This window comes from Scylla paramamosain, chromosome 9, assembly GCF_035594125.1.
Source record: "Scylla paramamosain isolate STU-SP2022 chromosome 9, ASM3559412v1, whole genome shotgun sequence".
Classification (NCBI taxonomy): Eukaryota; Metazoa; Arthropoda; class Malacostraca; order Decapoda; family Portunidae; genus Scylla; species Scylla paramamosain.
In genome coordinates this window covers 24,020,001-24,032,581 of record NC_087159.1, presented here as the reverse complement: position 1 = coordinate 24,032,581, position 12,581 = coordinate 24,020,001, and the positions used below count along the sequence as shown (strand labels likewise).

The following is a 12,581-nucleotide window of genomic DNA, read 5'->3' as shown; positions in this document are numbered from 1 at the left end:
AATCCCTCCCGGACATGTGAAGCATACTCCATATGTGGACGGTTAATATATACAAAGTTAGCAGCTGGGAGGATGAGAAAAACTGGCGGAGACGTCTCAGAACACCTAACTTCATAGAAGCTGTTTTAGCTAAAAAATGAGATGTAAAGTTTCGAGTTTAGATTATAAGAAAAGGACAGACGGAAGATGTTCAGTGTAGAAGAGGGGGATAGTTGAGTGTGATTGTAGAAGAGGGGATAGTTGTCTGGAAGGTTGTGTCGAGTTGATAGATGGATGAATTGAGTTTTTTTAGTTTACTTTGCCCCAATCAGACATTTTAGAGATATCAGAAGTCAGGCGTTCTGTGGCTTCTCTGCATGAACTGTTTACTTCCTGAAAGGTTGGACGTCTATGAAAAGACATGGAAAAGTGAAGAATGCTATCATCAGCGTAGGAGTGGATAGGACAAGAAGTTTGGTTTAGAAGATTATTAATGAATAATAGGGAGAGAGTGGGTGATAGGACAGAACCCTGAGGAACACCAATGTTAATAGATTTAGGAGAAGAACAGTGACCGTCTACCACAGCAGCAATAGAACGGTCAGAAAGGAAACTTAAGATGAAGTTACAGGGAGAAGGATAGAAGTCGTAGGAGGGTAGTTTGGAAATCAAAGCTTTGTGCCAGACTCTATCAAAAGCTTTTGATATGTCTAAGGCAACAGCAAAAGTTTCACCCACATCTCCTAAAGAAGGTGACCAAGACTCAGTAAGGAAAGCCAGATCACCAGTAGAGCGGCCTTGACAGAACCCATACTGACAACCAGATAGAAGGTTGTGAAGTGATAGATGTTTAAAAATCTTATCGTTGAGGATAGATTTAAAAAAAAATAAATAAATAAAAAATAAAATAGACAGGAAATTAGCTTGAGGTAGTTTGAGGGATTAAAACGGTTTGAGGGATTAAAAACCCTTTTTAGGAACAGGTTGAATATAGGCATACTTCCAGCAAGAAGGAAAGGTAGATGTTAATATAGAGAGTTGAAAGAGTTTGATTAGGCAAGGTACAAGCACAGAGGAGCAGTTTCGAAGAACAATAGGAGGGACCCCATCAGATCAATAAGCCTTCCGAGGGTTTAGGCCAGCGAGGGCATGGAAAACATCATTGCGAAGAATTTTAATAGGTAACATGAAATAGTCAAAGGGTGGAGGAGAGAAAGGAACAAGCCCTGAATCGTCCAAGGTAGAGTTTTTAGCAAAGATTTGAGTGAAGAGTTCAGCTTTAGATAGCAGTGGTGCCATCTGGTTGAAATAAAGGAAGGAAAGAAGAAGCAAAGTTATTGGAGATATTTTTTTGGGCTAGATGCCAGAAGTCACAAGGGGAGTTAGATCTCGAAAGATTTTGACAATTTCTATTAATGGAGTTTTTGGCTAGTTGGAGAAGAGACTTGGCATGGTTCCAGGCAGAAATATAAATCGCATGAGATTCTGGTGATGGAAGGGTCAAGTACCTTTTGTGGGCCACCTCTCTATCATGTATAAAACGAGAACAGGCTGTGTTAAACTAAGGTTTGGAAGGTTTATGTCAAGAAAAAAAAGTGTCATAGCCTCCATGCCAGACACTGTCACCTCTGTTATGCGCTTGACACACAAAGACGGGTCTCTGACACGGAAACAGTAGTCATTCCGAGGAAAATCAGCAAAATACCTCCTCAGGTCCCCACAAGTACCTGAGGCAAAACGCCAGAGGCACCTTCGCTTAGAGGGATACTGGGGAGGGACTGGAGCGATAGGACAAGATACAAATATGAGATTGTGATCGGAGGAGCCCAACGGAGAAGAGAGAGTAACAGCATAAGCAGAAGGATTAGAGGTCAGGAAAAGGTCAAGAATGTTGGGCATATCTCCAATACAGTCAGGAATACGAGTAGGGTGTTGCACCAATTGCTCTAGGTCGTGAGGATAGCAAAGCTGAAGGCTAGTTCACCAGGATGGTCAGTGAAGGGAGAAGAAAGCCAAAGCTGTTGGTGAATATTGAAGTCTCCAAAAATAGAGATCTCCACAAAAAGGGAGAGAGTTAGAATGTGCTCCACTTTCGAAGTTAAGGAGAGGTAATTGTTCCTTTTACCAGATAAAGATAGAAAGAGACAGAAAAATTCGTGCGTCTTTGTATCAATATAAACCAATGGAATTTAAATGACATTGAAATTAATCGAAGAATTAAAATTACAGTGTAAACGTTAGTGCATTATATCCTCTATTCAAAGTAAAAAATGTGCCCTCGCAAAGTAAAATTTTTAGTACAATACTTAAGCCAATATTGTTATATATTTCTGAAGGGTCGGTACTGACTACAAGACCGGAATCCAAGAAACAAAGGCTGAAATGAGTCTTGAGGCTGATCAGAGACAGTATGAGGAATGTTCAAATCAGGGAGGACTTGGAAGTGAGACCAATGCCGCAAGAAGTGGATAGGTTAAGATTGAGATGGATTCTACACGCAGTGAAAATAACAGAGGATAGTCAAGTAAGGAAGATCGTGGAAGGGATATCAAGAGGCAGACGACCAAGAGACAGGCCCAGGAAGAGGTAGAAGCAAGGCGTGGAGGAAAGTCTTATAAGAAAAAAAACTCAGACAGAAGTGATAGAAAACAAAGAGTACGAAGATCCGTTTAGTCCGGATGTCATCGAGCTGACAGGCTGTAAACATAATTTGCTTCTGTTGAGAAAGGAGAGAAGGAAGTGTATGTTGCATCGGAATTTAGAGTAGCGACCAGTGTGGCGTATTTTAGAGACTATCATGATCTAATGGACCTACGTACGAACACCAATAAAACTGTTTTTTTAAGTATCAGACAACATTCATATGCACAAGCCATCTCAAATTGTGTTACAATTTCTTGAATAGATAGTTAGTTAAACAGATAGATAGATAGATAGATAAGGAAAGAAAAAGAAAAAAATGAAAAATAAATGAATACATAAATAAAGCATATTTCAGTGGCTAATAAAGATACAGACAACCTGAATACACAAACAGAAACATTGTCCACAGTACAAAAGATCACCGAATCTACTTTTTTTTTTCGAAAACTACCACAAATTCCTTAAAGAAAGCTATAGTAAAGTACTGAAAAATGATAAATGATATCCATATCAGTTAATGGATGATGATATTGACAATCTTTGTTAAAGACTGTCATGGAACAAAGCTCCAAAGGCAGAATACTAATACACATTGCAAAATTAACAAAGTCTGCATTGACATAAGGGAAGCGAAATAACACTGAGAGGGATGTCACTTCTTTCTTTGAGGAGACAAGAAACACGCTACTACAGGGAATCATTATTGACAGTAAATTTTTTGGAAAGTGGTTTCAGGGGGTATATCAGTTTTTTTAAGCCATTTTCGCTAAAACTCAATCATTTTGAAATTTTTATTGTAAATATGTCTTGATGGTAAACTTAAGCTGTCCCAATATGACGGCGATACTAGAATGGATACTTTAGAGTTTTATCAGACGTTTTTTTTTTTTTTTATGCTTGTGCGATTTTTAGTAAAACTGTAAACTTGTATTTTTTTTTTCTTTTGTTTCGTCAAAAAAGTGAGAAATTAGGGGGAAAATTTGACTGGAAGATTTGGCAAAATAAAAATTCCGATCAGACTAAGATGTAGAATATTAAATGGTGATCATTAAAAAAAAAAAAAAAAAAAGGAATGAAGGTAATTGGTTAAAAATTAATAGAGTTATTAAAACGCAAAGTTGAAAAGTTGGTTTCGAGAAAACGGGATACAAATATGAGAGTCTTCACGATGCCGCGCTCCAACCCAATAGAAGTTTTGAGGCTAGTAAACGAGTTTCTATCTAGAGACGTTTGTTCCTCTTTTCTTTTTCTTTTTTTTTTTCATTAGTGATCTGTCTATCCCGTTGTCCTTCTTTTTAAGGCCCTTGTGAAGTATGGAGGTGTATGGCAGGCCGAGACAGCGATGGAGGTTGCTGGCGACGTAACAACTGCTGTACTCCATCGTCGCCACAGCTACTAAGAAGTTGAGCTTTCTTTTTGTATCTCTGAGGGGCTTCAGGCAGTGTAGCCAAATGCGGCTGTGGAAGGACTCATTTGGGTTTTGTGTGAGTCACTGCAGACACCTTTTCATCATTTCATCTGATGTAAGCCGAGTATACACTCGCTTCACTAATTCCAGCTGCTCAGGTGGGAGGGAGAAAATATCTTCATCTCTCGATGGCTTGGTGATGTTTCACTTTTTGCTACTGCAGTCTGGAAATTCGAAGGAGTGTGTAAAAAAACTATTCTGCTTTTTAGCACTTGAACGAGGAGCTGAAGCCTAAGCCTGCTGGTGTTAGTGGTAATGCTCTGCGTCTGTTTCTCGGTGATTTTCATCTCTCCAGCGGCGTACTCTTGCCTTGACAAAGGCCTCCTTTCTCTCGTTAAATAAGGCACTTGTTCTTGGTATGATGATGCCAAGTGTAAGTGTTCAGAAGTAAGAATAACGAAAAGTGTGATAGAGCAAGGCGATACACCTTCCTTTCGCTTGGAAGTCCTCAAGGCCACTAGTACTGGTAGGCGTAGGCCAGGCCCTGAGGCAGTGAGGGAATGCCAGCAGCTGTTCAGACATATGTCGAGTTTCGCAAGACAGAAAACTAAATAAATAAATAAAAAGAAAAAAAGAAAAGAAAAATTCGAAAAAAAAAGCATGAAAATATACATGTTTCCTAAGCCTCAAAGTGGACCCTTAAATGCTGCCTTTAAGTGGCCCCTAGAGACTTTGAAGAGTGCAAGATTTTTCGTTAAAGAAAAAATAAAACCGTTCAGTGCAGAACGACACAGCTGCTTTGTTCAATTTAAAAATCTGACTAAATTTGAACTGTTCACTATTACTCCATTTATTGATACACAGTCTCTCTCTCTCTCTCTCTCTCTCTCTCTCTCTCTCTCTCTCTCTCTCTCTCTCTCTCTCTCTCTCTCTCTCTCTCTCTCTCTCTCTCTCTCTCTCTCTCTCTCTCTCGCGTGTAGTTTCTTACTTTCTTCCTTGCCCTAATATTGTGTACAACTGCGGCACTTGCACGATTTCTCGTTTTCATTCTTCCTCCCTCCCCATTCTTTTATTTCTTTCCTGCCTTTGCTTCCCTTCAGATATCCACAAACTTTATCCCTCGCGACACGCGCTCAACATGCAGCGTGCAGGACGTCAGGGGGTCGCTGTGGCTGGGCTGGGTACCAATAGTGAGTGTATGAGTCGCAACTGCGGAGGCTAAATCATTTATATGATTTTGAATCTGACCGCAAAATTCAAGTCTAAACTAAGATAGAAATAATATAAACTCAACATTTAGGTTATGTAATTGTTATAAATCGTTCGGTTGGTTGAAACTCAATCCAGAGTATCTGGATTGAGTAAGTATCTGTCCTGGCTGAGTCTGCTGAAGTGTTAATGCAATGTTATGAAGGGAAAAAAATATACTGCACTTCTGATGTAACAAAGTTACTGACACATGGATTTAAGGAAAGAGCGAGAAATAAAACACAAGCTGGAGCGATCAGCCAAGGAAGTTTGAGAAAAATGCGAAAGGAAATAAATTTCTATGAAGTTTTGGGATGCTAAACCATCACGTGATATCTCGAACTATACTGTATAGCAGATATTATTGTGCGACTAACATTTTATCTATTTTTTTTTTTTTTTTTATCCTTTTCACTTATAATTTTCAGAACACTTTTATTATGATTTTTCCATTTTTCTATTATTAAAATTTGTATCAGAAGAGAATATTTAAACTTTAGTGGAAATTAACTATCCAAAACATCTTCATTGACCTCATCTTCTCATTAAACAAGTTATTGATCTGATTGCGTGATGGCTAGCGCTCTCCACGCGTTACCACCAGAGAGGTCTCGGATTTTAATTTCGTTTCCAGTGGAGACAGTCTCGGCTTGTATCCTTTCACGCAGTAGCTCCTGTTCATATATGCATATATGTGTGTGTGTGTGTGTGTGTGTGTATATATATATATATATATATATATATATATATATATATATATATATATATATATATATATATATATATATATATATATATATATATTGCGCAGCAAGGCTGCAAGAAGGGAGGCATGCAGTTTTTTTTTTTTTTTATGTAGGAAGGACACTGGCCAAGGGCAACAAAAATCTAATAAAAAAAATGCCCACTGAAACGCCAGTCCCATAAAAGGGTCAAGGCAGTGGTCAAAAATTGATGGATAAGTGTCTTGAAACCTCCCTCTTGAAGGAATTCAAGTCATAGGAAGGTGGAAATACAGAAGCAGGCAGGGAGTTCCAGAATTTACCAGAGAAAGGGATGAATGATTGAGAATACTGGTTAAATCTTGCGTTAGAGAGGTGGACAGAATAGGGGTGAGAAAGAAAAAAGTCTTGTGCAGCGAGACCGCGGAAGGAGGGGAGGCATGCAGTTAGCAAGATCAGAAAAGCAATTAGCATGAAAATAGCGGTAGAAGACAGCTAGATATGCAACACTGCGGCGGTGAGAGAGAGGCTGAAGGCAGTCAGTTAGAGCAGAGGAGTTGATGAGACGAAAAGCTTTTGATTCCACCCTGTCTAGAAGAGCAGTATGAGTGGAACCCCCCCAGACATGTGAAGCATACTCCATACATGGACGGATAAGGCCCTTGTACAGAGTTAGCAGCTGGGGGGGTGAGAAAAACTGGCGGAGACGTCTCAGAACACCTAACTTCATAGAAGCTGTTTTAGCTAGAGATGAGATGTGAAGTTTCCAGTTCAGATTATGAGTAAAGGACAGACCGAGGATGTTCAGTGTAGAAGAGGGGGACAGTTGAGTGTCATTGAAGAAGAGGGGATAGTTGTCTGGAAGGTTGTGTCGAGTTGACAGATGGAGGAATTGAGTTTTTGAGGCATTGAACAATACTAAGTTTGCTCTGCCCCAATCAGAAATTTTAGAAAGATCAGAAGTCAGGCGTTCTGTGGCTTCCCACAGAACAGAGGAGCAATTAGCGTGGAAGAAACGGTAAAATATAGCAAGAGATACAACATTGTTACAATACGAAAGATGCTGAAGACAGTCAGTTGGAGGAGAGGACAAAGTATTTTTGATTCACTTAACAGAACTTTTGTACGAAACGTGAACCGAGGAGGAGCCTATCTTGCACACCAACAACTCCGATAACATGCCTTGAACCAGTATAGCAAGGTTTGACTCATCCACTCCTCTACCCAACTGGAGAATGACTAATTCTGCCATAGAATCATAAAGTGATGATGATGATGATGATGATGATGATGATGATGATGATGATGATGATGATGGTGATGTATTAGCGGTCTCCTTTGTGTCTACAACGGGTGAAAAAAAATGTACTTCATTATACTTTATTGGTAACGCATATTAACAAAGATTTTTGTAGTAAGGTTATTTGCGATGGTGATTCCTAAGTTGCCTCACCACGTCAGTTTCTAGGTCATCAGAGATTCCCACATAATGCTACCGTAGTAAACGTGAAGTTCCTGCCACAAAGACCTAATATTGCCTTTTAATCTTTAGCAAGACGCTACATGTATAAGTGCTCTCCACGCTCGGCTGACAACGGCAGATTCCCATCCAGGGAGCGGCGAGTACATGGAAGAGCTGCTTAATGCGTAGCCGCTGTTCACCTAGCAGCAAGTAGGTGTAAGCCAAGGATGCTATATATATAGATATTTCTATACCTTGCTTGATATAAGCCCAGGGATTGAGACCGCTGTCATTGTGAGTTCTGAGCTTTTTCCGCAGGGAACATTTGTATCGTAAAACCAGCTGACGACTTTAGATAAGTAACATACACACAGCGAACACCAAAAGCAAACATATCTATTGAGGTGCCATCATGATGCTTAATTTGATGTGTAAATAATGCAAACGTATCCAAGCTTTTCTATCAGCCACACCTCGCTTAAAAAGCCACATAATGCAAAAGAAGAAAAGATGTTGCTGTAATCCTATGTTAATTTTCAAATTTTCTTTTTCATCATTGAGTGTCCTTATTCAACCATAGATAACATACTTTCTAGAAATTCGAAATTAGTGTATTTTTTTTTTCTTTACACATTTGAAGGCATCGAAAAAGTTAGCCTTTCTTACGAGTAAGTTCACTATTTATTTATGAATACAGTGACAAGTCAAGGACAGTAAAGTATTTCTACCTGTCGCAATACAGTCTTCAAAGTCAAGTTTTAGAAACGTTCCCATTTTATTCTATATCAGATAAATCACCCGTAATTTGGCAAAGGGCTTTTGCTTTAGCTTAGAAAGACACGAGAGAGAGAGAGAGAGAGAGAGAGAGAGAGAGAGAGAGAGAGAGAGAGAGAGAGAGAGAGAGAGAGACTACAAAAAGAGAACACGAAGTGGATCACCACCACCACCACCACCACCACCACCAACAACAACAACAACAACAACAACAGTACGAGCATGCAAGAAACACTCACCTCTTAAGTAATCCTGTGAGTTTCCTGAGCAGCACTTCCCTGTTCGTAGCCATTGTTTGATATTTCCATGACAACAAGATATCGATCACGCCGCACCATGAGGTGTTAACAGGGTCCGTAAAGGAGTCACAAGTCAGCGCTCCACAACACAAGTAGTCGAAAACTTACACTTCGTACGTGTAGCTAACTCCTTAGGCGTTACGGATGTAAAATGGGTGGAGGGAGGGAGGGAGAGAGGGAGGGAAAGGGGGTTGTTTGCGCAATACCTGCTGGTTCAAGACCATGTGTCATTCGTACTCATCGAAGGCTTCAATATCCCATGCGGTAAGAAGTAAGCACACTCCCCAGCCACTGTGGTCCTCATTGATCACCCATTGAGGCACTGCCACTGTCTCGGCACTGAAACGGAGCAAGGCGGGAAGCGATTATCGATATGTCATCACTTTTTTTCTAACATCCTTTCCGTTCTCCCGTCGAAGTGTTGTCTCCAGTAGCGACCGCGAGATTTGGGAGCGACCATCGGAATAACGTGGCCACTGGAAGAGCACGCGCACTTGATCAATACTTTGTCTCAATCCCAACGTACAGTGACTTCGACTTCGCATTCAACACCTCCCTCAGAAATTCTTCTTTACAGAAAAGTCCACATAAATGAGACGTAAGGGAGAGGAACTTCCGTTTAAAGTCATCCCCTAAAAACATGTCGCTCATGGATTCCCAAAAGACCCGAGAGCAACGACTGGGACGCGGGATCGCTGCATGACGTCACGCAAGAAGGATCACGGAAGGTCGTCGCTCCTAGACATAGTGATTAATACATAGGAACTCTGTAAGACTAACGAAGTGCACGACAAGAGCATCCCACCACAGACGCATAGTACCGCTCAACACACACACACACACACACACACACACACACACACACACACAGGCAACTGAATGGTGATAATAACCACATTTGTAATCGATAGGTATTTTTAGAGCCTCAAAACCAACTTATGAGTCAGTCCACTAAAAACGACTTCCGCGTCTCTCCCGCAGCTGCCAGTGCCACCAGTTATCCTTAATTTTCCTCATTAAGGAAGAAAGAGCCGCTTCAGAAACAAGATAAAGCAAGCAATCTCATAAAAAAAAAAAAGATAAAATAAAATAAAAAGTACAAAACAAAAACAAGCATAAAGAAAAGGAAAACTACAGTATGGATACTATGAAAACAATATATATGTATATATATATATATATATATATATATATATATATATATATATATATATATATATATATATATATATATATATATATATATATATATATATAAGTTTGATTTCCTTCTTGAACTTTTGACATCTAACAAAATTTAAACATTAATGATTTACAAGAGATTTTTACAGAAAGCTGTAAGTCAGGAACGATTAAAGTCAAGGAGTGTGAGTTATTGTTATAAACGTAATGGATGAATTGTTATTGTGTGAGTGTACTGAGAGAGAGAGAGAGAGAGAGAGAGAGAGAGAGAGAGAGAGAGAGAGAGAGAGAGAGAGAGAGAGAGAGAGAGAGGACTCTTCGACTTAAAGGATTCTGACCCAGTAACATTTGACCAGAGAAAGAGAGAGAGAGAGAGAGAGAGAGAGAGAGAGAGAGAGAGAGAGAGAGAGAGAGAGAGAGAGAGAGAGATGAAACGCGTTGATATTTCAGAAATCATAAGCTTGCACTCAAATAAGGAAGGAAAACATTCACATCTTCAAGCTTGTGTGTGTGTGTGTGTGTGTGTGTGTGTGTGTGTGTGTGTGTGTGTGTGTGTGTGTGTGTGTGTGTGTGTGTGTGTGTGTGTGTTTTGTGCGATTTTTCATCATAGCAACATTATCATTATAGGTTATCAATAATTGTTTTCGTCGTATTCGATTCCTATCAGGAGATAAAGGCTATTCAGTCCAACACGGCCGCCTTCGTGGCGGCTCGCTCCTACACACATCAAACAGCTCACGGTCTGCCACCCATCTCCCTTACCTAATGCCGCCGTGCTAAATAATTATATAAGGAAGCTACCATGTAATTAGTTTTTATATGCATTATATTATCTCTTCAGGATCGCATGAATTTCAGCCACAATAGTTACACTTGCGCTTGGTTACGCTAGGCTAGGTTAGGTTATCCTGGGTTACGATGGGTCGAGTTGGGTCAAAAGGGGGAAGATAGCCTAACATGACCTAAGCTATCCCAAGGGTAACTGGTATTGTTGATTTATGTGTGATCCTCTGTCATGCAATAACTATACCTACACACACACACACTAATATACAAAGATCTGAGAAATCCATCCATTTTAATTTCATCCTCTGTTTTGGTTTTCCCTGCGAGGGCGGTCAGTCACCTTGCGTGCTCAGGGTTGCCAGACACATCCTTCCGTCTGTCCTCAGCTCTCCCCAGTCTGTTTATACATTTTTACCCCTCCTTATCCTATCATTGTGGGTCCCATGAAACTGGTGCACGTTTCTTGGCTTCCGAAAATCGATCTAATGTGAAGTCATTATGGATTTATACGAGTCAGTCCTCCCTCTCTTCCCCGAACGACCATCGCCTTCCCCCCTTCCTTCCCTCCATGCAGTCAATCTCACCGGAGGAAAAACATGGCAGATTATTGTTCTGATGGACGTTCATTTGGCCACTTTTCCCATCCATCCGTCGCCCTCATCTTTGACCGCCCTCAGAGCCGCATCTTTTACTGTGTGTGTCTGTGTGTGTGTGTGTGTGTGTGTGTGTGTTAGGAAGACGTTACATGACAGTCACAGATGGATCTGATTCTCAAGGATGACGTTGTGTGTGTGTGTGTGTGTGTGTGTGTGTGTGTGTGTGTGTGTGTGTGTTTTATGTAGGAAGGACACTGTCAAGGGCAACAAAAATCCAGTAAAAAAAATGCCCACTGAAATGCCAGTCCCATAAAAGGGTCAAAGCAGTAGTCAAAAATTGATGAATAAGTGTCTTGAAATCTCCCTCTTGAAGGAATTCAAGTCACAGGAAGGTGGAAATACAGAAGCAGGCAGGGAGTTCCAGAGTTTACCAGAGAAAGGGATGAATGATTGAGAATACTGGTTAACTCTTGCGTTAGAGAGGTGGATAGAATAGGTGTGAAAGAAAGAAGAAAGTCTTGTGCAGCGAGACCGCGGGAGGAGGGGAAGCATGCAATTAGCAAGATCAGAAGAGCAGTTAGCATGAAAATAGCGGTAGAAGACAGCTAGAGATGCAACATTGCGGCAGTGAGAGAAAGGCTGAAGACAGTCAATTAGATGAGAGGAGTTGATGAGACGTGTGTGTGTAATGAGCTGTTCCAAAATAACACTCAAAAGTTGCTTTCACCCTTTGAAAAAAAAAGTGTTTGATATTCAATAAGGTCTTACAGATCATTAATTCATAGTGTGTGTGTGTGTGTGTGTGTGTGTGTGTGTGTGTGTGTGTGTGTGTGTGTGTGTGTGTGTGTGTGTGTGTGTGTGTGTGTGTGTGTGTGTGTGTGTGTGTGCGTGTGTGTGTGTGTGTGTGTGTGTTATTTTTCATTGCTATTCATCAGTGTGCATTTGATATCTTTACCTGTAGCATGGCTTTTATGCCTTTTTCAGCTGTCACAAAATACTCATCAGATGACTTTAATGTTTACATAAGAATCAGAAAAACATATTGGTATTATCAGCAGCAATAATACTTTATCTTAATCTTACTAAGAAAACAAATTGGTTCTTCTCCCTATAAAACTCACGTGGGAACTTTTAAACCTTGACATTCACGCCATCGAGGCGAACATTTCGTCACAAAAACTTAGGCCTTGACATGTCATGAAAATGTCTCTTGCGGCAGCGGGGCAAGTACGTAGAAGACCTAGTTATGAAGCCAGGATGATGGCTGCAGGCAAGGACTGGGTGTTCATTAGAGACTTATGATGGAGTTTTGCGGAATAACAGAGCCGCCAGTTACGTACGACCCTCAGGTGACCTGAACTTTAAGACAAGATATTGCAATATTGTTCCTGCGAGGGAGTGAGGGGAATGCAGTAACACGTTCCACGCTGTGGAGGTGGATTCACTAATATTCTTCGTGAGAAACGGGATCAAAGTATTTAA

General features: G+C 40.4%; 1 protein-coding gene across 3 annotated transcripts in view; it reads right to left on the bottom strand.

The window, feature by feature from the left end:
- The window catches only part of LOC135103731 (titin homolog), a 155,193-nt gene that overhangs the window by 136,399 nt on the left and 6,213 nt on the right, over positions 1-12,581 (bottom strand). For 2 of the 3 annotated variants that reach the window (XM_064010391.1, XM_064010392.1), the window contains exon 1: positions 8,476-9,019. The exons of the other annotated variant lie outside the window; for it this stretch is intronic. In XM_064010391.1, the coding sequence (XP_063866461.1) occupies positions 8,476-8,528 (53 nt within the window). In that variant the 5' untranslated portion in view covers positions 8,529-9,019. Of the gene's footprint in view, positions 1-8,475; positions 9,020-12,581 lie in introns of those variants that run through there. 3 annotated transcript variants of the gene reach the window in all.